The sequence below is a fragment of the Nyctibius grandis genome, chromosome 1 (assembly GCF_013368605.1).
Source record: "Nyctibius grandis isolate bNycGra1 chromosome 1, bNycGra1.pri, whole genome shotgun sequence".
Taxonomy (NCBI): Eukaryota; Metazoa; Chordata; class Aves; order Nyctibiiformes; family Nyctibiidae; genus Nyctibius; species Nyctibius grandis.
In genome coordinates, this window is record NC_090658.1 from 57,191,234 (window position 1) to 57,216,639 (window position 25,406).

The window sequence follows — 25,406 nt, forward strand, 5'->3', positions numbered from 1 at the left end:
AACTACTAACTCCTTGAAGTTTTGTAGTTTAATTTGTATATTTACCTGTTGGATACTTCTAGCTTTTTGGTTTTTCTTTAATCTTTATAAAAGCCAGGTTCCAACTCTAAGGTTTATTTTTACTAACTTTCTCTTTTTTTTTTTTTTTTTTTTAAATCTGCCAATCAGGACAAAACCTGTAGAATAAGCACTATCAGGCTGGCCTGAAATTAGTATGAGAGTACACACCAGGAACTTCAGGTGTTTGGCATAAGCTGTATCAGAGAGGATTGACACAGGAACAAATTCAACTAAAAAAAAACCCAAGTACTGTAAATACACTGCATACAAATAAGCCATGTAAACCAATGCAGAACAATGAGGAAATTACATTATTAAAAGTTTTTATTTAGGTTTGGTCAGTACAGGTAAGATAATATTGGAGTCACAGAGCAATATGCATAAACAGGATACAACAGTTCTTAAAAACTGAGTAACTATGCACACAATTCATAAACATTCAGTCACCTAAGGAGAAAATGCACAGATGTATGGTGGGAAAAACTGTAATTTAAACACTGAAACTACTACAGGACTCCTTCAGTAAGTCCATCTTTTAGTGATAAAACTACTGTACTGGGCAAACTTGGCAGTCCTAAACCCACAGCTATTATGACAAATCTTGAAGGTGGTGTAAGTGTAACAGTATGAGTAAGAATGCCCTTACACAGCACAGGTTCTAGATATACACAGATTTGTACAGACATCATTTATGTTATACTTTATGGAAATAATTTCCATTTCAACTTCACATTAACTCATATAAAAATAACTTGAGCTACACAAACATCCTTTTAGCAACATTCAACGTAATTAACTGTTAAAATTTCCAAAGTGGCAGAGGTATTGAAGCAAAAAGAAACCCACAAAAAGGCAAAATTGTGACAAGTATGCACTAATTGAAACAGCTTCTGGACAGTATCCTCTCCCAATTTAAATGACACTGTATAAAAATGTTGCAGAAAAATGTTACAAAACTGAACCCTGCACATTTACACTGGAGTCCAAACCATTCTGGACATGACGAGAACCCACAGTTCTGTTACCTTTCATGCTCACTGTTTTCTCCTCTTGAGGATCATGATTGGAGTCTGTGTCATTTGAGTGGTGAGTGAGAGAGTTCTCACTGCCAGTGGGAGAGTCTACACTTTCATACCCAGTACTGAGTTGGTTTATGTAGCTACCACCTCCTCTACCAGTTCTATCTTCAGAGTGGTTGGACAGCTTATTACCATTCCCTGGAGAAGCCGGGAAGTCATCTTCTGTGCTGCTACCCTCCCTATAAAATCCAGGCCCAGACGTCCGCTGATGGGAGGAGCTACCATTGCTTGGTCCGTTTGCCAGGCGGCTGCAGTCTTTACCTACAGCCTCTCCCTGGTCTGTAGGCTCAGAAGATGGAGTCCTGCTGGTACCTGGGTTGGAGGCCTGGGACTGCTGCTGCTGGTACTGTGCCAACTGCTGGCGAGTCTCCTTCAACTGCTGCTGAAGAACTAGAATGGTACTCTGCATACCCTCTACCTCCTCATCAAGCTGGATGATGAAGTCATTCAATTCTATATAAAGAAAACACATTTGTTGCAAATACTTAATAGCCCATATATAGCTCTCAGACAAAAGAATAAAAAGCCTGTAACTCAACATTTTATGCTGAAATTTTTCAACAGACTATTTTTCAGCCATCAGGTACGCACTGGTTTTGACACTCTGCCTCTGAAGGTGGAAATGCTTAACAATCATCTATATACTTTTTATACTGCTGCTCAGAATATATGAGAAGAAATTAATATCTGGGCACGAAAGGATGGTATTTGGAAACCAGCTCAATTCCAACAATTAATAGTTTGCAAGTAGATCCTCATGTATCTACTTTTACTCAAGTAAAAAATCTTAGCAGAAATACTGTAGAAGTAACCATGAACCACATCTGTATATAATAGATCTGAATAACTACAAAAGCCTATTCAGTGACAAAAAAAGATTTTAGTCACATTTCAAGGAAGTCTCAGCTCTTGCTGTTTTTAATCCTTTAAGTCCTGCACAACAGGCCGCTAAAAGACAGACTTTCTTACCAACAAAACCGTTAACTAATTCCACAGGGTGTTTTAGTACTTATGTACCAAGAAAAAGGATTTTACAATCAGGACTGCATTTTGGAGCAAAACAAATTTGACCTGAAAACAGTAAAAGAAACACTGACTCCCTTAAGTCTTCCATTCAACTGCACCATTGACATGATGTAGCAAATAAAATACAAGCTGCTCATTATTGTAAAAAAAATCATAAAATTAAAGTGTTCTTGCTGCTATGGAAAAAAAATCATTACAAAAACTGCTATTGCAGGATTATCATCTTTGCTCATATGGGGAAGAAGCAAAAGGGGCTAAGAACACATCTCAGTTCTGGAGCTTACTTTACTGCAATCAAGAGCAGAAATCCTTAAAGGATGTCCATGCTTACTTCAATTATGAACTTGACAAATTTAGATGAAGTGCATTATCTAAACAGTAGTTAAGCAGCAAAGGAATAACTATTCCAACAATGTCATTACATAAAGTATAATTTACCTTAAGAATTGTAGCTATTATACACTACTTTATACTGCTACTTTCTCAAAAATTTGATGGGTGGGGGTCTATCCTTACAAATACAGGATATGTCACACTTTGATAACACCAAATCAAGCCTATGCAATCTTAGACTTCAGCTGTAAACCAGAAAGATATCCAGGTTTATGTGATGTCTAAATAGCTCATGTCCCAAGACTTATTGTAAGATAATCAGATAAGCTACTCTAACATTCTACCAAAAAAACCCACTGATTCTATTCAGAACTCTCAACTGAAGACTTTTTTAAATTTGCATTTTCCCCTCCATTTAAATTATACAAGAGGTCAGAGTTTATAGGTAATTTCAATTTAGGTTCACAGTGCTCTAAAACTTGGACTATGAACACAATCATGAAGTGTTTTAGTTCATCTGAGTTACCTAAACAAAAAATTTATTTTTCTTATTTTTTAGGCATTGTTAAAAAGTTTGATAACTTCAAAATGAGTCAGAGTTAACAAGAGGCATTCTGTTCTCAGTGCATGCTTAGCTTTCATCTTACCAATTCACCAATAATGTGTGCAGCCTAAACATTCCCTATTAAATAGCAAGACCTACAGTACGAAATCTGGCAATTCAAATGCTGCATTACTGGAATGGCAAATCCCACCAGTCCCCCAAAATTAAGTTTTTATTTTTATATGTATTTTTTTTAAATTAAAACTACCAGTGAAGACACAATTGTTGTATTTTACTCAATATTGCCCTTTTTCATTCCAGTAAAGATGGTTTTACAGTATGCGTATCATCGGAAAATTAAACTAGCAGAAGTGCAAGGCAACTTCCATTTTCTTAAAAAAAATCCCTTACCATCCTGACTGCTTTTAAGTTCCTCACTATATTTCTTCTGTAAAGCCAACTCTGCCTCAAGTTGTGCAATACGTCCTTGGGACAGCTGCCTTCCAAGCTCTTGATTCTCCTGGATAAGCATTCGACACTTCGCCATTAACTTTTTGCCTGTTTGGCTGCAAAGGAAAGAGCCATCTATCACAAAATGAATATAAAACCTTTAGTAATCTTCCTCAATCACAATTACAGACAAAAAGGAGATGCAATTTCTGCATGTTACAATTCAAGGAACGTTATGCCTCAACACAATTGTCATAGCAGAAAGTCTCCCTATAGTTACCACGTGCTGTTCCAATGGCAGTTGATCTTCTGTCGCTGTCCCATAAAGTGGAAGGCAAGTTTTATTACTGCAAATACGAATAAGCATATTGTTCTTTTTTTGATACCAACATCTGGATTATCAGTATGCACAATCCTGCATGTGCTAATTCTCAAAGGAGTTAACTATTTGATTAAAGATGTGCCTCGTAATTCAAAAGATCGAGTACTGCATAAAAATTACATGTGTAAACTGAATTATAAACAAAAACCTTCTTCATTCATTGTACTAGTAAAATTTAATAATTAAATCTGGGTGAAGAGAAGAAAGTTGCTTGGGGAAAAATTTTAATTCCCATGTTCATTTTTCATAGTGACATCCATTTCTCTTTAAGAGGCTTAGACATTCTTTTGAATGCTGTGCAGGTACTCTTGTTTAAAAAATTAATGTCTATTTTTCAACTCAATTTATATATTTGACAGTAATGTACACAGTCTGCTTCATGATTTCTATGGTCAGCTTTCCTAAGCACATCGTGCATGGTGAGGAGGATGTAAAATGTAGTTAAAAATTGGCAGGAAGTTAAGAAAGGAGTATATTATTAATCTACTTCCTTGGGAATGACAGATTTCAGATCATGAGTAATGATCTTTAGCACGTCCAGTTTCTGAAAAAAAATGGGAAACGGGCAGGAAAAAAATATTTTGAACTGACAAGATTTTTTTTACTAAATGGGTAACATCACACATCTTTAATCTTCACGATAAAAACTGCATTGTAAAGCATTATAGGAAGTAGTATGCAAATTAATATATAGGCAATACAGCTGACTCCATAAAAGAAAAAAAAATTACTCTTGTCTGCCAAAATCAGGATAGCAACCACAGCAGTTCTCCCTTTAATAGACTCAGCAACATAACGAAGCTGTCCTCTTTTCTACAGAAGTGTAAGCTCTGCCAAAAAGAAAACCCAACCCAAACTTGAACAGGCTTATTGTGAATTCAATGGCAGGACTTGCATTGCTTTTCAAGACCAATAAGGTCACTTAATTTTTTGTTTGTTTGCTTTTAAAACAAGTGACAAAGACTGAAAGAAATTTTGAGGATTAAAAAAGTAGACAGGAAATTTCTGCTACAATTCACAGCCACAGTTCTCTCCTGCAACCAAAATACCCAACCAAAAGAATTTAAAATAATAATTTCCTTACAAACTACCTTTTAAGCATTCAAGCCTTAAACAACTTTTAAGTTCTGCCAGCTCTGCCCCATTTAACATTTTCCGATTGACTCTCCCAAATCTTTCAGATGGGCTGCTCCAGAAGGAATCTGGCTGTGTAAAGTCCTGGAAGCCTGAAACTTTGCTTAAAGGCAGCAACCTGTTTTCTTTCTTGATGTGATGTCCAATGCCAGGTCCTTGAAGTTTAAATAGTGCTGACCTAATACAGTCCAAGTCGCATACTTAAGATGAAAGTTTCCTTAGAGATGTTCATTCTGTGTAAAGCAGGACCGCTTTGGAGATAACCAATGTGACATACCCCAAAAGTTATTAGGCAGACAGGTAATGATTTTTAGCCATTTGCAGATTCCTGTTACTGTATTCATCATCACTACAAGCTGACGAAGTTCACAGTCATGTAATGCTTTTCTCTTCACAAAACAATGTCAACTGTAGAATTAGCAAGTACCAGTTTCCTTGGAATTGGGACAATTTTAGAATCCCATCAATTTCTTCATCTTAACTCCTGTCAAAATGTAAAATATTTATTACCTGTATAGAAATTTGCATAGTTACCTATAATGCTATTTCTTCCCATGAAAACTTTTCCAGATGTTCTGAACAAGTATGGCACCAAGTAAACTCCCCTTGCAATTTACAAAAAAGACAACACATGCATGATTTAGAAATCAGTTAACTATTAAAGTAACTCCTATTAGCTGTAGAACTAAGTTTGTCATTGTTTTCACAAATCCTCTTGAACATACATGCAACAAAACCTGTAAGAATATAAGTGGTTAAATTTCAGAAGACTAGTGCTTGTTGTACTAGGCTTACTGCAAATGACATTTCTACTAATTTTTAATCCAAGTGTATAGTCTGTGTTTAATGATGGTTGAAATGGCTTAGCATAGCCACTCCTTTGATTACGTGCCCATTTATTTCTCCCTCCAGACATCAGCAATGATTATGCTGTACACCCTTATCTATAGTTAAGGCTCAGAACTAATACTGCTTAGGGCTGCAGTTAAGATGTTACCCTAAGAACACCGGTTAGGGATCTGAATAGGAGCATCATCTTTCAAAAACTAGGTCAAATGCCATGAAAGAAGAGTAGTTGCATACAAGGATGGACGATTAAAGCAACTGAAAGGTGAGGGAGGGTTGGGGGGGGAAGGGGAGGCTGGATGCAAAGAGAATGAAAAATTCTATAAATATTTCACAAATCACCATTTCTTTACCTTTCCAGAAATAAAAATTAATAAAATCTTAACCCAGTTAATGAAGACAGCCTCAATTATTTACCAGGAAATAACTCCAATTTTTGGTACTCCAGCTACCGCATATATGAATTATGCACATTCGCACCACTGACTTAAAATTTTATGATGCATATTAGGGTACGTTGTAGCTACAGAAATAACATTTTCTTTTGATACTTTTGCTTGAAAGAAAGTGGTAAGTTACTTGTTTCTCCTCGGTTGTACACACACATTTAGAGCCTGAGGACTTCTTAACAACCAGCCTGTATCTAAATGTATTAAATAATTTTTTTGAACTGCAAGTTAAACAAGCAATCTGCACAGCATGCCTCTATCCGCACATTATAGCGAGCTTTACAAATGGTTTGGTAACACATTAACAATTTATTAATGCAAGTCTTACCTCTGTTTTGGTGCTATCAGATCATTAAAATCTTAGATACTGCTATAGCAAAATCATTCCAGATGTATCACTTTTAAAAAGGTAAAGTTTTTCTGTAGCTTTTTCTTTTGCTGTTAAGTCATTACTCATGCAAAAAAAATAGACCTGCATAAGTACACTACTCTTCAATCATCTGAAGCACAAACAGTTAAGATACTTCCAAGTTAAAAATACGTAATGCCATCTTAATAAAACTCATTGAAACAGTTGGAATACATCACCTTCTGTGACAGCTGGATGACTTTTTTTTTTGATTTAAAATTGAATTTTCTAGGATCAGACTGAGTCATAAAATGTTGTCCAACTGTTTTGAAAATCAAAACCTCAGGTTACTAAATAGAACTCAAATCACTAAGTAAAAAAATAAACACACAAATGCTATAGCAAATCTGCATTTCACTTTACACACCTCAGACATGCCACTCCCAACTGTCAGACTGCTACTCTTACAAGTATCTTGGGACAACAGAACAGAGGCATCAATAGAGTAGCAAAGGCTCCTTCACTGATTTCACCCAGGAAAATGCATGCATTTAAGTTTTTTTTTTTTGGTTTGTTAAAATACTGACTTTGTTTTCAGAGAACGAGACAATGCAGAAATAACAACCTGTTCAATTCTCGTTCATCCCAGGAGTTTCACAATACAACAGTATAACCAGTAGTGTTCCTTGAACTATATATTACAACTATTTCAAGGCACATTTTATATAGAAGTTCAATACAAAAAAACAGGTGTACAGAGGAATAAAAACACCCCACCAACACTGAAGACAGTTGCCATTGCGTGCCTTCTGTATTGAGCATTTGAGATCAGTTCTTAGTATAGTAGAAAAATTCTCATTTCTGCATGAAGACATGCAGTGAAATATTGTCACAACCAGTTTTTCTTATACATGCTAGTTGTGATCAAATATATATTGCTTCCAACAATTTTAAACCTGCAATTAGATAGAACGTACATTTTCGTACAGTCCTAATTTTGAGGCGTCCACAGCATCACCAACCATCCAGAAAACAGTTCGTTAATTAGCAACATTGACTTAAGGCTCCGTCAAGTGCTAGAGAGCCCAAAGGCTAAACAGTCAAAAGTGTACGCTACCACTGTTGTGATATCAAATAGCACTCTCATGGCTATCCAAAGCTGGTTAGCAAGTAAACTCTTTAACGCAAAATTCACCTCATCGAGTTTTGACCCAGCAGTTCAGTGAACAAGCAGGAAGTCCACAGTCTTATTGGCAAAACTGACTTACAGTGTCTCTAAGTCACTAGGCTCAAGGTTAAGAGTGAAGCATATTCCACTTCTACATTTTACGGGAATTTTACATGTTCAATTCATGATTTATAATCTCTAGGTTCTCTCTCCTCCAAACTGTCTGTAGACACAGTGTGCCACAGACTTAAGACTTCTGTTTCTCCCTCTATTTTCTTCAAATAGAAGAATTTTGCAAATGTCTACATGTTCTAGAAAAGATTTTTTTTTTTCCGAAGATGGCCATTTCTTCAGAATAGTCCGACGCCGTCAGGCCTCTGAAGCAAAGGGGGAGAAAAAAGCTGAAACACAAGGTTCATCTGGTAAGTTTTACATTAAGCATTACAAGCTGGACAGTATAAGAATGTGGCTTTTGCCTCAAAACGTCTGAGTCTTGGTGTGGAAACGAGTACTTGGCTGTCCCACCATAGCATTCTCGTAGTGGGACTGTCAGGGAAGTCTTGACTGGGGAGTATTTGTTTTGTTTACCTATCAGGCGTAAATTTCCAGGCACTCAGTTCATTTTGGGCTTGTTCCAGTTTGTCTTTAGTCTGTTCCAGTTCACCTTTCATTTTTAGGAAAAACAAGTTGATGGCTGGGTCCACCATTGTCGATCGCAGTTGGGCAACACTAGGCTGCTGGACTTGCTTGAGGTACTGAATCTGATTCTGCATAAAATAAGAAAAAAGACTGTTATTCATACAACATTAAATAAAATTTTAAAGTCCTTTACATACACATAAAAATAGTTATTCCAAAGATAACATCAAGGAAGCTTGCCTTCTTTCAACACTGTAACCTGAAAAAGGCAGGATAAAAAGCACTTCTGCCCACCTGCACCTAACTAATGTGCATATTCACCCAATCCCCCATCCCACTGCCTGCCAAGCTTAAACTTTCAAGGGTGATTTGCCCCCACTCCTTCTTTGCTTCAAGTTGTTTTCTACATGTCAGTTTACTTTTGCCAAAGCAATGATTGGAGCCTTAGAATTCTCCCTTTCTTTTATAGCTGCCTGCACTCTTTTTTGTGGAAAAAAAGTATATACAATGACAGCTAATTTCCATGTACATTCAGTGAAAATTATTATGGAACATCACAGCTAATATTGACAAGTAATATTTTTAAGCAACTACTACAAAAGGTTCTTAGAAACTTCTAAAGTTTTTTTGCAAATGCGATAGTCACTTATGATGCAAATTCGCATATTTATTTTTTAAACAAAATTAATTTAGAAATATTAACATCAATTAAACAGATTGATTCTCTTGCGATAACCACAACCCAAGAGATTTACAATTTTGTAATTTATAACCCAGAAGACAGTAGAAGTTTCAGGAGTAACTGTGAGAAGATTTCTTTTAAATATAGCATTCGTCAAAACTTGTATGTATTTAAATAGGATTAACTTTTTCTTAAGTTTCTTATATTTTAATCCCATAACAATGGACAATCTTAAAATGTACTAAAAAGTACATTTAGAATCCAGTTAGTCTCCAAAATCACATCAGCCTACACAGAGAGTGTTCATTCTTAAATTCAGTTTATTATGCTCCCTGTATTACACATTTCTTCATCAGCAAGAGGTGAACAAAATTACATGAGATTAAAAAAGAAACATTAATTGAAAGTCGGGGGTTTTGCTTCCTGCTGCACACAATCTTGCAACCAGACTTGATAGCAACAGAGCTTCACTGATGAACAGTACAAGGCATCACCAGCAAAATGGAGGGAGGAGTCTCCATTCACACTTTGCTTTACTTGGGACAAGCAGCATAGTCAAAAGCACTGTCAGTTTAACCATCTTCCTGTATATACTGTTACTCTGTTATGGGGTCTTTACACAGCAATGGTAAAGAGAAAGTGTAAGTACAAACGTTCTATTTACCTTAAAAATGTAGTGACCTCAGCCACTTCTTGAGGACAACATATGTTTTAATTTATATCTTGTTAACTAGCAACAATTCTTGGATTTTATTTCAAATAAGTGATTTCATAGGTATTGAAATAACCAAAATATTTCCATTGTCTCCACATTAATTTGATATTATCAAAATAAAAATATTTAGCTACTTAAAAAAAATTTGAAATAACCATTGTACTTGAAGTTTAAATAGACAAACTTTTATGTGTCCAGAAAGAAATATAAGGGGAATAAAGCACAGCATAAAAATATTTTAAAGAAATAAAGAACTCAAGAACCCACCTACAAACATTACTTAGAAACAGAAATCCAACTTCAGATTATCCTAACATTTCTCAGATGGCATTTTACCCTCACACGTCCTTTGCCTCACTGCATACACAAAATGTTGCTCACTGAATAAAGATCTATTTAATTTATATTTATTGATATATCTTTTCTATCCACTCAACTTTCTGATGCTTGCACTACTGGAAATATTTCCAACAACCTGTCAATTCTTTGTGAGGGCTAGCACTAGTAGAGGGTGAAACAGCTAGTTTAACAGATGTCTGCACACATACACACACTCCAGCTGCCAACATATCCCAGGAATATAATAATGCTACAGCAACATGTTTCCCAACCTATTTTTAGACAGGCATCGAGGAAGAAAACAGACCATGTTCTTTGTCTTACCTAGGCATAGCTCTCCTCCCTCTTCTACTGCCAGCCTAAGTGTAACAGATTCCTTGGATCAGTAGCACAAAGAATTACTGCCACCTGCTCCTCACTCATGCCAGAAATGCACTAGAACACTCAAGAGGACCCAGCTGATTCTGTCCAATGTCAGTTATTTAACAGTCTCATTTGGCTATCGCTAGCTCACGCTCCTAGGCCAAGAAGAAAGCACTTGCACAGGCTTCACATAACACACCTCAACTGTCATTCCTAAAACAGTAGCATAAAAAGAATTTACTCAAGCTGAACAACCCTTGCTCATTCCCTCCCCAAATTTAAAGACCAGTTATTCCTCCAGTTTTTCCAACTCAGATTTTCTCCATCCCTCCACAAGTGCTTTCTCCAGTTGTTAACTCCAGAGTTCTCACCTGTCAGGCTTTTCATCCACCCAGACCTAGCAACCTCCCCCTCAGTATGACCCACTCCCAAAGCAAGCTCATACCTCTTAACCCTTCTGCCCAATTCCTACTGGCTCTTCACATTGCTGAACATGAAAGCACACACTAGCTGGTATTTTTCAAAAGCCTGTCAGATAGACAAATATGGATGAATTTTCACAAACAGAAAAAACCTTGGTATCAGCTTTCTCTCTGCTCTAACCCAAGGCAGGAGAACACTGAAAGTAGTCTAGGCAGAGGACATCAGGCTGTGTGGGGCTTTGCTTGGGTAGATTTTTTTCTTGTTAAGACAGACTTTATTTTCAACCCTTCTGCTTCTCACATATTCTTGGAAACAGTTGAATCCTTTCAGCTGAACTTGTCCAAAGATATCCACAAAGAACAGACCCTCTGACAGACCCTCTGACATTAAGAATTTAACAAAACAGAACCACAAGTAGGTTATTAAGAATAATGACTGTCTAGGTATTATAGTCCAGCTTCACCCATAGGATGCTTCCACTCATTGTTATCTGTTCCATGGAAAACCTATTTGAGCAGGAAATATTTCCAAATGCCTGTCCGCTTATTGACCTACAATAGCTTGTGCAGTAGCTTGGGAGGGGGTTCATCGCCACCTTGGCCAGAAATAAAGCTTTATGTAGAAACAGTAGCCAATACCGTACCTGCACTTCCCTAACAGCAGCAACCTCTTAGGTTGTTGTTCCTGCTAGGGGGAAGGTAGCTCAAAGCTGCTGCTGACAATAGGACACATGAGGTATTAAAAACCTAGACTTCAATCTAGCCCTTTAGCTAGCCACCCTAAACTGTGCAGAGTAAGTCTGCAACACCAGCCAGACTTGCAGTAAGCTCCTAGCTCAAAAGAAACCCACATATTCTGCTGCTAGACTCGGCACAGAGCAAGAGATAGAATGGAGCTATGCGCTACCACCTTGTTTCTTCAAAGGGAGTACTGAAACAGAATCAGGACAATGATTCTGGCTACTGATACTGTGACATGCACACCTACACCTGCAAAGCAATGACTGGTGACTTTTATAAGCTGAAGTAGGCTTTAGTGTGTTTTACCTTTTTAAAAGAAGGGTACAAATTAAAACAGCAACTAAGACAAAATCTATCACACCTTATTTTAAAACAGAGCTAGTAATAGTTTAACTATCAAGGTGTTTTACACATCGGTAATCAGAAAACTCACTTATGTCTGTCAGCTACTACCATTTGAATATGGTATGGTATTTTAAAATTTTATCCATTTCAATTTGAATGTGACCTGAATGTGGTAAGTTTGTAAGTATAAAACATGTCCCAAAATACATTAAGAGCAGTATGAACAGTAAGTATCATATGGTAAATATTCATCTGTAGTTTTCCAGGAACTTGACACCATAGGTGCTCAGTCTTTTTAATTAAGATGTGACAGAAAACAACTAACTGTCACTGGTATATTTTATATGTAGATATGGATTATAAAAAATGGTTAACTATGCTAATTAGACATGTCAACCTATCATATGTGAATAGTTTTTGTTCATTTATGAAATGATTTAGCAACCTATAGGTTAGCTTTGCATGTCATCCAATGTTTTATTTTGCTACTGTTACTTTACTGGAAAAGTACTATCTAACAATACAAAGCCAAGTCATCCTTCAGAGCTTCTTGAAACTACGTGCATCTAAACTTGAAAACAATTTAAGGTGCTGATGTCTCCATTATAGCTTTTACCCCCTTCTTCAAAGATGCATCTTCCTACCTCCACGCACTATGGAGGCGATTACATCCTTGATGTTACTCATGTGTCAACACCCGGAAAAATACAGGCCACTTCTGTGTGCGTGTTTGTTTCTTTTTGGTGGGTTCCCCCCCCCCCTTTTTTTTTTTTTTTTTAAGTACACTGAAATTAATAAAAGCTCCTCAGAAGTTCTTCTAAACAGATGTTCTGGAAAGTCTATGCATCACAGCTATAAACATCTACAACAAAGTGCAGCCAAAAAAATCTTATAAGGTCTTCATGATCATGTCAAAATTCATAGTCTTAAATAGTTGAAATTTTTGTCTAACTCGTTCTTTTAAAGATAGGGAGGAAGAAAAGTGAAAATAGTACACACGTATTGGGTTTTGGTGAAAAATTTCTATTTCTTTCTATTTTTTTTAGTATTTATTGCTTCAGCTATATGCTCAGAAGTTCAAAAGGAAAAAAGCCCTCTTATTACTGCTGTTCCTCATAACAGAATTTATCAGTACAACTAAGAAGAGAAGCAGGATCAATATAGTAGTCTTACTACTGGGGAAGTGTTGCAGTATAATACCAGAACAGATCTTCATTAGCATCCTGGGCTGCATTAGGAAGAGTGCTGCCAACAGGTCAAGGGAGGTGATCCTTCCTCTCCACTTGGCACTGGTGAGACATCTGGAGTACTGGGTCCAGTTCTGGGCTCCCCAGTATGAGAGAGACAGGGACATATTAGGGTGAGGCCAACAAAGGGCCATGAAGATGATTAAGGGGTTGGAGCATCTGACATACAAGCAGAGGCTGAGAGCACTAGGGGCTATTCAGCCTGGAGAAGGAAGGCTCAGGGGGATCTTATCAACGTGCATAAACATCTGATGGGGAGAGTAAAGAGGCAGAGCCAGGCTCTTCTCAGTGGTGCCCACTGAAAGCACAGAAGGCAATGGGCACAAATTGAAACACAGGAAATTCCACTTCAACATAAGAAAACGTTTTTTTTGCTATGACAGTGGTCGAACACTGACACAGGTCACCCAGAGAAGTTTTGAAGCCTCCGTTCTAGGAGATGCTCGAAACTCGACTGCGCACAGTCCTTAGTAACCTGGTGCAACTGACCCTGCTCTGAGCAGGCAGGTTGGACTAGACAAATGGCAAGTCCCTTCCAACCTCAGTGATTCTGATTCATTTTTTGCCACTGCAAAGCAAGTTTTACCCCCCCTTTTCTTCTCTTCATACCAGTGCTTACTACAAACTAAAGCCATCTTATGGTCTTAAGAGTGGTGAAAATAATGTGTACAGAGTTAAGTGTCACACTACCATACCTGACAGTTCTGAAAACTTACAGGAAAAAAGACAGGAAGGCTAAAAGAAAATAACAGAGAAAAGCTACAATATTAGTTATTAGTTTTGCACAGAGCTTGTATTTTTCATAAGAGAAGCTCTCAGGAGTATATTAGAGAAACTAGCAATACGAAGCTTTTTACAATCTTCTCTCAGGAACTGCCAAATTAAAGCAGCAGGTGAAAATTATGTTAAGAATGTAATCCAAAAAAGATCAAAAGTCCAAAAGTGGTAGAAGACAGTTTCAAGAAACCAAAACGAAACACAGAAGAAAAAGTCACAGAAAACCCACAGAAATATAAGAAAAAGAAACAGAAACAACAACAAAAAAGGTATTCAGTACAATATTATAAACCCCAAGAAGCAGATCTGCCAAATTTCAAAAGAACTTCCTCTCAGAGAGTCAGTAGCTCTTTGCCCTACTTAGCCAAATGGATGTGGAAGCTTACAAATACCTTGTTATCCAAATCCAATGTAAGTATCAGCCTACAATCTCCTAAATGAAACCCAGTAAACTTAATCTTATCCTTACGTTTCAATTTGTTCCTGCATCCAATGATAGCCAGAAGTAACATTTTTGGTAAATATGCACAGTTGATAAACGCTAGAAGTAAGCAAGCACGGCTCATGCAAGAATTAGCTTGATTCTGAAACAAAAGTCCTTCCAAGCACAATTGCTGCTGCAAATCAACTGAAATAGCCAATATTAAAAAAGCAAATTTTAAGTGATCTTTACTAATTCAGTCAAAGTTTAAGTGCCCTGCCATTTCTTTAAGGACAGAAAATGTGATGCTACAGAGCACATGAGTACTGGCTCAAAAGCTGATATTCCTGTAACAGTCTGAAAACACTTATCCTCTCTAAATACTTACAGTACACTCTTGCATCTCCTGTTCCTTAGTTGCCAGCCTCATCACCAGAATATTTTCTCTTCGGGCAGACTCTTGCTGTTGCTGTTTCAACTTCTCTTCGGATTCTCTCAATCCCGTCACATCATTAGCTAATACAAGTAATAACACACAAAAAGCACATTTTATACCATCCTCTCATGAAGAGTTTTCAAAGACAGCTAAAAGAAACTAAAAACCAAACTCACAAACAGCAAAAGAGTCATAAATAAGCAGGAGTATAAAAAGCATAACTATAATAAGCACAAATAAGAAAAATAAAAATATTATTAAGTGTTAGAAAAACTTGACAACAGTTGGTTTTAAATACATCTTTCTGATCCTTCCGAAGACTTACTAAACTTTTGAAAATGTTTCCATGTCTATATAGGAAATAACTTCTAAATTGCTTGCTTAACCAACTACTATTACTACTTCCAGTCTGAAATGTGGGAAGTTGGAACTGCCCTGGTATCTGTAAGAAATGTTGAGGCCAGGGTGGCAGAGAGAAGTCTACGCTCTGGCAAAAAATGATCCACCGTCTGTAAAACCGTGCCATTTGTGGTCAATCCTCAAACTGATCTCAACACTCCATGAACAAACAGTAAGACATTCGACAACTTCAGAAACGGCAGTTGAGTCACAATTAGAATTCTTCTGATCCTTGAACATTTATGAAAGTTTATATATGAAATATCAGAGAAGGCAGCACAGCACATTTCCAAATTACTCAAACAGGAACACATGCAAGCAGCCCGATATAAACATTATACATTCACTCTGCTACTTGTCACGTATAAAAGGATGGAAAGTTGGAATAATTAAGATTTTTATTTTTGTCAATTCCTTGAGAATGATTGGCTGTAAATGTAAACCAAGAACATCACAAACTGCTTCAGGACAATTATTTCTAAATAATTCTTTGCAGATAATTCAATAATACTCATTCTACAGCCTGTATTAGAGTTTCCAAAATTGAGGAACTGGGAATGTTAAAACAACTTATTATTTATCTGTTCGGACAGTTTGAGAAGGAAATCAACTGCTTACATTTGCTATATTTTAGTCTCTCCAAAATACAAACATTATGGAGTGGCAGCAGAAGAGGGATGTAGCAGAGAAAAGAGAGAGGACATCCATTTGGACTGACAGAAAAATACCCTTCAAACTCAGTGGTACCAAGTCTTTTAAGTATGTAGACTGAAAAGGTGAGCGGAAAACAGGAAAGAGCCCACCTAGCTGCCAATACAATTTTTAAAAGTGACTTAGCATTGGCAATTTAGTCACTTCCAGAACGTAACCAGCTTTTTCCATTTGAGAGTAGGATGTTTTTCCCATATTCTCTTTTGAAAGACTGAAGTACAGACCAAGTTTTAAAGACCACATAAGAATGACAATGAAATAGTTAATTTGCCTAATCAGATCAAACATTACTTGGGGACTCATTTTAGACCTTAACCTCTACAAACTATTCCCCCTCCCCTGTGGTTTACAACCCTATGAGAGTACTGAAGGCACAAACATTCATGGAGTATTTTGGTAGAGGATAACATTTCCCTTCTAATGGAAAAGTCCTAAAAATACACCTATTTGGGGGGTTATGTTTTGAGGGTTTTTTTCCCCTAGCAGTCTGGGTACAGGTGGTCCTACAGATGCAAAACAGACTTTTTAGATGCTCTGTAAAATCTGCAAAGAAAAATAAGTGGCTGAGAAAGTTGTGAAAGGCTAAAAACTTACACTAGAGAAAAACAGGGACTTTTTTTCCTGACAAAACTGACATAGATTATTATCTCTTATTTCTAGCAGTGTTAGGAAGCACAGACATTACTTGAACACTCAGCTTTATAGAAACACTCCGGTAACTCGTACCATTTTGAAACTTGGCTAACTTACAATTAAGGTCTGTGTACTTGCCCTCCAGAGCTTGCACGTATGCTTCATACTGTTTCCACCTATTGCAGAGACAAAGAGAAAAAAGAATTTTCTGAGGCTCAGTTTATTAAATCAAGGCATCTGATTCCTAGACTTTCAGAGTATACATTCATACCATAATCAAAAAAATGTCACGAAGGAATTACACAATTGCATAAAAGACAATTCCAGTTTTAAAAAAGGGGTTTAATCACAGAAATAGTTAAATTCACTTTGCATCTCAAAAGGATAAAAAGGTAGCTGTGCGTAACAACGCATAAATTGTCATCTTAAAACTTACTGTAATATTTTGGACAAACACTGGGGTAAAACACTTAATTACTTAGTTACCTGAGCAAAGTACCTAAGATATACCTCATTCTCAAAGCAGAACAATTCAAACTGAATTTTGTAACAGCAACCATCACACAGACAACATTAAGTCTGTTACCAAGTGAACAACACTGGTTTTAAGTGTGAGGTTTTCTGACTGGCTTCTTGTTGATGAATATGATCAGAGTATGGTCTTGGTTTGAATGAGCTGGTATAGCTACTTAACCTAGACTGCCTGTTCTAGTGTATTGTAATACACTTCTGCTTGTCTTGGTTTGAAGGCATGTTATTTAAGCGATTCATCCACAGTCAGAAAACCTCACACTTAAAACCAGTGTTGCATTTGATACAAACCATCAAACCAGTAGCAAATAGAGTCTGCAGTAAAGCTTAGCGTGACACGCCTTCCCAACAAAGTTCACAGGATGGTGTTTTGGGGGTTTTCTGTTTGTTTTTAAAGTAGTACTTTGCTCCTATGTGTCTTCCTCGTGACGGTACGATTCCACAGAATGAAACAAATTCATCTAATAGCTTACCACTACAGAAGGGGAAGGTTTCTGGTCCCTCCTCCCAACTACCTTTTCTCCCTGACACCTATTTTATGCCAGACTCATCATAACTGTTCTTTTTTTGATTCTCTAATCTACAACACCGCTATCTCAATCAAAACTATAAAACCTAACTCTACATCATTTTTGACCATTTAATGAATTCAAACAGGTCGTTAAAGGGTCTAAAAAGCATCAGATCTGTAACAGCAAGTGAGATCACAACACTGGGAAAAGCAAAAGTAAGCACAAGATCTCTTCCTTCTAGCAGCAACAAAATTTTGCATCTCTTCAGCTGCACATGAAATCAGCATGAGTTAACTATCTTAAGCTCTGCAGAAGAGAGCAGCTGTATTCCCACTTAACCCTTAAAGTTATCTTTCTGCTCTAAAAAGACAAGTGTGTTAGAAACAGAAGTTTCACTGTTTGACCACTAATAATTCTATGCTAGTTCAGGAGATTTCCATCCCCCAAAAGTAAAACTGAAACAGTCTGCTAAATAGCAAACCCAGAAAGAAAGAACGAACTTAATTTTTACATGAAAGAATTACACAAAATGAAAGAGTTGATCTTTAAATACAGCTGCAGGATTACTTCACTTCTAAGTTACATCTCACAGCCTGAAAACAGTAATTCTGTCAAAATCATGACACCCCACCCCCTGCCCAATAATAGGAGCTATACAAAAAGCAAGTGAAATGAAGACCTGAAACACAAGTTAAGTAACCACCAAAGGCAGGGGGACGACCCACACATAGCCTGTGGTCAGCAAGAACGTCAGAGATAATACCTCTAAGTCACCACCCAAAAGCTGCTAGTATTTAAGCAAGAACTGAATTCCTGGAAAAGAAAACCCAGAGGGCAACAGCCCATGTCATGGATTTTTCAAGCCACGTGCCTGCCAACTCTTCTAGAAACACGACTCTTCAGACATAATATTTTATCAAAAACCCAGTGAAGACTGTTGTAGTTCATCTTTTATGAGGACATAACCCGGTGGATAGATGATGGTAAAGCTGTGGATGTGGTCTATCTCGATTTCAGTAAAGCGTTTGACACGGTCTCCCACAGCATCCTCGCAGCTAAACTGAGGAAGTGTGGTCTGGATGATCGGGTAGTGAGGTGGATTGTGAACTGGCTGAAGGAAAGAAGCCAGAGAGTGGTGGTCAATGGGACAGAGTCCAGCTGGAGGCCTGTATCTAGTGGAGTCCCTCAAGGGTCAGTACTGGGACCAGTAATATTCAATATATTCATTAATGACTTGGATGAGGGAATAGAGTGCACTGTCAGCAAGTTCGCTGATGACACAAAACTGGGAGGAGTGGCTGACGCGCCAAAAGCCTGTGCTGCCATTCAGAGAGACCTGGACAGGCTGGAGAGTTGGGCGGGGAGAAATTTAATGAAATATAACAAGGGCAAGTGTAGAGTCCTGCATCTGGGCAAGAACAACCCCATGTACCAGTACAAGGTGGGGACAGACCTGTTGGAGAGCAGCGTAGGGGAAAGGGACCTGGGGGTCCTACTGGAGAGCAGGATGACCATGAGCCAGCAGTGTGCCCTTGTGGCCAAGAAGGCCAATGGCATCCTGGGGTGTATTAGAAGGGGTGTGGTTAGTAGGTCAAGAGAGGTTCTCCTCCCCCTCTACTCTGCCCTGGTGAGGCCACATCTGGAATATTGTGTCCAGTTCTGGGCCCCTCAGTTCAAGAAGGACAGGGAACTGCTAGAGAAGAGTCCAGCGCAGAGCCACGAAGATGATTAAGGGGGTGGAACATCTTCCTTATGAGGAGAGGCTGAGGGAGCTGGGTCTCTTTAGCTTAGAGAAGAGGAGACTGAGGGGTGACCTCATTAATGTTTCTAAATATGTAAAGGGCAAGTGTCATGAGGATGGAGCCAGGCTCTTCTCAGTGACATCCCTTCACAGCACAAGGGGCAATGGGTGCAAGCTGGAACACAGAAGGTTCCACATAAATATGAGGAAAAACTTCTTTACGGTGAGGGTGACCGAACACTGGAACAGGCTGCCCAGAGAGGTTGTGGAGTCTCCTTCTCTGGAGACATTCAAAACCCGCCTGGACGCGTTCCTGTGTGATATGGTCTAGGCAATCCTGCCCCAGCAGGGGGATTGGACTAGATGATCTTTCGAGGTCCCTTCCAATCCCTAACATTCTGTGATTCTGTGATCTTCAAGCAAGTTTATGAAATTGTACAGAATAAACTTGTGATCACCATACTGACGTAGCCAAAGAGAACTCTTCAACAACCAAGCCATCAGTTTTAAAACTTGAACTTTTTCTACCACAGTAGCTTTACTTTCACACACGTGCACTGTCTCAATTTTGCTATAACCACAGATGATCTCAGAAACAACTTTCCCTTCTAGCAATTGAGCTGGTTTTCACCTCACTTCAGGCAAACCAGAAAGCTAGCAACTGAAGAGACAAAAATCAGAAGCAGGCAATTTTCATGCAACTAGATTTTAAAAAAAAAAAATCATTAAAACAGACAATCAAGTAGACTAAAAGCATCAAAACAAAAAGTGAAAGAATTGAAGTTTAAAAACGTTCACATTAATGAAGCAGACCATTCTTATAACTTTGGCTCAGGAAAATAAGCAAATATATTGGTAGGCCCTTACTGAAAGGGGACTGATTCCCTTTCAAACAAAACTGCAGTTGTGATTCTTCATGTGATGTGTATATATTTTTGTAGTGATCTCAGTAATCCTGAGGACTGACATGTCAAAATATTTACCAAATATATCAACAAGACAGTTTCTCAAGAACATTCATGAAATCCAGTTAAAGGAAGAAAAACAAAGATTTCCTTTTTTATATATATATATATATACACACACACACTTTGACTAGTTTTAGTTATTTTAAAAACAGTCTTGTGATGGCCTTGATAATGTAGTTTTCACTTAAGTGTCTATTAACCAACTTAAGGTTTTAAACCGTGACAGCACCTTTTATAACTTCTAAGTTCTTAAGCCTCCCCTTGTAGTAACTTTTCTTGTTCAGTGCCTTTAATAATCTATTCTCCTAAATACTGTCTTTTCCAGCTTATTTCACTCTCATCTTTTCCCTTGTTTACAGTAGTAGCACAAGTCATTAACAAAGTGGAATTCTGATCTTCGAAAAGCTGAAGTTACAAAGTTGTAGCTTCTGAAGTTACACAAGAGAAAATAAAAAGGAAAATATGGAACTATGACAGAATAAAGTGTTTTAAAAAAACAGCAGATGCTGAAGGTCATTGAAAATATTTTTAGTGCTCCAACTCTGAACATTGTTAACTCTTATCTGTTTATTATGTCTACACTGGTAGAGGAGACCAGATGATACTACAATCAAACAGGACAGGTGTAAAACTATTTCTAGGTCTCAAATGACTACATGAACAGTGTTTGAGTCTGTAACACCATTCTCTAAATGAACAATTCTCACAGAAAATCTGTTTTTACCTGAACAAAAAAAGGCCAGTATTTCCAGATGCACGACTTTAGTCTTACATTGTACAACTGAATCTCTACACAAAACAGTTTTGCTTCTACATTTTTTTCAGTAATACAGACTCCCAGCTGCTGACATGCAAGGCTGAGGTGAGCCTGCATTCTCATTACATGAATCTCATGCTAAGTCTTCACACAGAGCTTGAAAGAGGTTAACAAGGACAGCAAGTTTGTGGAATGTTGTAATGATGCCTTTGCTCAGTGATGGAATCTCAGCCATGCCATGTTAAAACGAGACAGCAGAAACTGACACTCATCTAGCAGTGGATGTAGTATCACCTAGAATTCCCAGCCACCAAACAAAACTCCAGTACAGTCCAAGTGTTCAGAACTGCAAGTTAACAAAAAAAAAAAAACCAAAACACAACACCCTCAAAAAAACACACATAAAAAAGGCAAAAAAGCAAGTATGACCAGAAGCCTCCATTAGGCCCTACTGCTATCAGGAAACAGAAAAAGTCAACTCATGAATGTCACCATATGCCACAGAGTAGGTCTTTTTTTGGGATGCAGTTAGAAACTTTAATGCAAACTGTACCCCTATATACTGTAATCTTCTACATAAAAACATGCAGCTTCCCCACAATACATCAGAACACATTACAGATCTCTGATAAATTATGAGTGTTTCCATATAAATAGCATTCCTAAAAATTACATACTTCAAACATTTTTCAGGTAGCTCACTTTACAGACTCTCCAGTGAAAAGATTTTTGCCCCTAAATACATGCTACAGTTCAGTAAAAGAAACATGTTCAAAAAAATCAGTAGTGATACAAACAGAAATATTTTTCTTTCCCCGCCTTATGTCAGAATTAAAATTTGAAGATTGCTACTAGCACATCTTCAACCACAGGAGGAAAGCATTCACCTCTGGGAAACCTTTTTCCCTTACTTGAAGATGATCTATCCCTTCTACCAGGTTTCATGTACACATAATACCTGCATTATTTTAAACTTTTTTTTAACAGACATAGGTAAAATCAACACTTACAGTGACATAAAAATCCACGTTTCGGTTAAACTATTTAAGAACTTGCACATACTTGCAAAAGCTTCTTTAAATAAACCAGTGATTTATAGGAACTTGCTGGCCAGACCTTAAGTCTGAAGCCTTTCTTCTGAAGATCCAAGAAAAAGATAGCTCTCTTCACACATGTAATCAAAGAGATGCATTGGTTTAAGCAAATGTGAGAGTTGCATTGACCTCCCTGCCACATATTGCCCCTCCTGGTACATCTGTAGGGGACTCAGGCAGCTCATCAGTGAACTTGAGTGGGGAAAAAAGACAAAAGCTAAAAGTCAGCTTTTTTCTTCGGTCAGTTTGGTTTTCACTCAATATTGGCTTCTTGATCTGTTCAGTAGTTCATGACAGTAATCTGATGGCTAAACAGTGACAATTTGAAGACCTTCACTAAAGTGCTACTTGGAAATGCACTAAAGAACAGAGACAGAGCTGTACACAGAACTAGGAAGATAGTCCTGAATCTGATGTACATTCAAGGGGTCACTTACAGTCTCACAAGAACTGAAAGGTAATTGAGCAGCATGATGTAGGTTAGTTAATTCCCTTCATTCTCTAAAACTAAGCAGACTTTAAGATTCCGTGGCTTCAAAATACCTCTATAAATACCACTATTCTTTTCGAGTACCCACTTCTTATGCTGAGCTTTGGGGTTCACTTTTTCGAAGAATAAATGGTAAGCACTTAGGAGGTAGGGTACACACAGCATTGCACCTAAGCCATTCCAAAAGTGACTGGCTAAAAGTCCATGTTGATTGAAGTTCAGTAAAAGCACTGTTATTTCCTCAGAACTGCTTGTGTAAATCAGGGTGCTTCAGTGTTTTACAGACCAACCACTAGGCTAAACAATCAGGGCAATACTGATCAGATTTTTAGCTATGATCTAGAGAGTGCTTTGTTACCATGTTCCTGGCTCTTCTTTCTTCACAGAAGCTCCTACAGAGTCAAGCTAAGTAGCTACTGCATTAAAGAGGGGAGGGGAAAGATGGAGGAGAAGACTCCACAGCAACAAGTAATGAGACACGCAGAAATTCCCAAAAGGCTGGACTGAAAGGCTTCTTGTTGATCCTTCTCATGTTTAGTCAACAGAAGTTAAAATGAGCAAACCTAAACTACGTACCTCATGGAAAAGAACAGTGAAATTGGAATTCATAGCACAGGAACTGACAAAAAAGAATTAGTATTTTCTACATATGTATTTTACCATTGCAATTGTACAGCAATGATGATGCTGTACCTAGACTACCTAGAAGACCAAAAGCAGATGACACATGTCCATATCTTATAGAGCATTTGCCTCACCAAAGCATGGACCAAAACAAATGCACTCCGAATCTTAAGACAATCCAAAAGCAGGCATGATTTTCTATGTCTGAAAGTAGTAGAGATGTGTTTGCTTAAAATATGGTATACATATAATAGTGTTAAATTTCATTCCAACTTACAAAGCCAGCAGTTAGTGTAGTAATAGCTACCCTCACCTGAAATCACAATTAAAGGTGAACTTAATGTAAATCCATTAAACATGTACACCATTCAAAGAATAAACAACAGTGTTCATAGGACTGCTTAATGCAAACAACTAAAATGGACATGGCCAAAACAGCATTTAAGTTTCCACTTCTGGGTATAACAGACAGTTACTCTCCTTAAATCAATTAAGTGGCCTTTTTAAGAGCAGAAGTTGCTTTGTCTGTAGTAAAAAGAAGATTTGATAGCAACATAGCTGTCATTAGCAAAATCCCTCCTGTCTCTTCATGAACGCACTTTAGCTTCTGACGTACTTTTCCTCCTTGGATGTATTCCATCACATTCTCACTTGAATACATGCTGGAAATGGATCTCTTCTACAGTAGCAACTAATCATTGCAAATTACAGAAACTGATTACAGCTGGAAGCCTTTTTTTGTTTTCACACTATCAATCAGAAAACAAGTAGCACAAAATCTATGCTTTGATACTTTGACAGGAATTTTATAGCTGGAAGTAAAGGCATAACTTTACAGACTTAGGAGTTCGCTATTCCAAGGGATAATACTGAGTATGGGAACTATAACAAAAAGGTTCACAAGGCCTAAACCACTTAACATCAAAGAAGCATTTTTTCCTACTGCTTAAATACATTATCCTTTACTACCCAAAAGAACAGATACTCAGAGGAAGCCAGAAACCAGTTTTAAACATATGGAGCCAGACTACATTGACTCCCCTGGAAAGAACTGTCACCCCAGAAGTAGCTGGCAGGATAGCTTGCTCAGAAGAGAGAGCAGCTGATCACATACATTAAGTGTTGCAGTTGTATCCTCATGTTTCTACACAGTTTAGTCTTTGTTCTATGAAATAGCAATACTTGAGAGACCCTAATAACGCTAATAACTTACAGTGTACAAAAAGACAAAAAACTAAAGTCTACCAAAATGCACACACGAACTACTCCAGCACATAAACAGATGACCCACAGATGCCTAGTTCAGTTAGCTCCTTGTTTACAAATCAGGAAATTCAGGTATACAGAGACAAGTAGCTTAGGTCAGTTTCTTTAAGCAGGCAGTCTGCATGACCGAATCGCCTATTATTTTTTCCATGGTGACGCTTAGCTTTCTAAAAGGTGAAAAAGATGGCCAGGCTTCTCTTCATGCAAGTTTTAGGCGATGAAAAATTCATTTTAACATTTTACTGTTAACACCTGAACATGCTGAGAAGACAACTGCGTGGACTAAGAAAACCTAAAACTCATTGTAGGAGTAAGGAGCTGACATTTTTTTGATGTTTAAAAACAACTCGCTAGCAAGGAATGTAAGCAACTCTATCTCCTAAAGTTACAAGAAAAAAACTCCTACAAAATATTGTTCAGGATTTTGTCTTTTTGGAAAAAGTGTTCTCTCTAAACTATATATAAAAATACTTGAGACAAGATGAGAAATTTACAAAAGAGATGCATCATGAAAAGGATAAAATAGTTTTTCAGAACAAGGATGTTAAAAACAGTGGAAGAGGGAGGTCACACATCTTCCATTAAAAGTTCACTAAAATGTTGAGATGGAAAAACTGCTTTTTACTTTACCTTAAGATAAGCTCGTCTCTAGGTAAAACCTTAAAATCTGCTTCACTAAGGCGAACCTATGGAGCAAAAGGAAAAGCACAACTTATCAAGCTGTCATGATTAC

At 37.6% G+C, this 25,406-nt stretch overlaps 1 protein-coding gene across 2 annotated transcripts in view; it reads right to left on the minus strand.

The window, feature by feature from the left end:
• Positions 1-366: 366 nt before the first annotated feature.
• WTAP (WT1 associated protein) overlaps positions 367-25,406 on the minus strand; it is a 29,281-nt gene continuing 4,241 nt past the window's right edge. The window contains exons 3-8 of one of the 2 annotated variants that reach the window (XM_068405083.1): positions 25,304-25,359; positions 16,808-16,866; positions 14,900-15,027; positions 8,409-8,587; positions 3,454-3,608; positions 367-1,592 (exon numbers count right to left, since the gene is read on the minus strand). In XM_068405083.1, the coding sequence (XP_068261184.1) occupies positions 1,009-1,592; positions 3,454-3,608; positions 8,409-8,587; positions 14,900-15,027; positions 16,808-16,866; positions 25,304-25,359 (1,161 nt within the window). In that variant the 3' untranslated portion in view covers positions 367-1,008. Of the gene's footprint in view, positions 1,593-3,453; positions 3,609-4,965; positions 5,493-7,629; positions 8,588-14,899; positions 15,028-16,807; positions 16,867-25,303; positions 25,360-25,406 lie in introns of those variants that run through there. The other variant, XR_011048539.1, reaches the window with a different exon arrangement.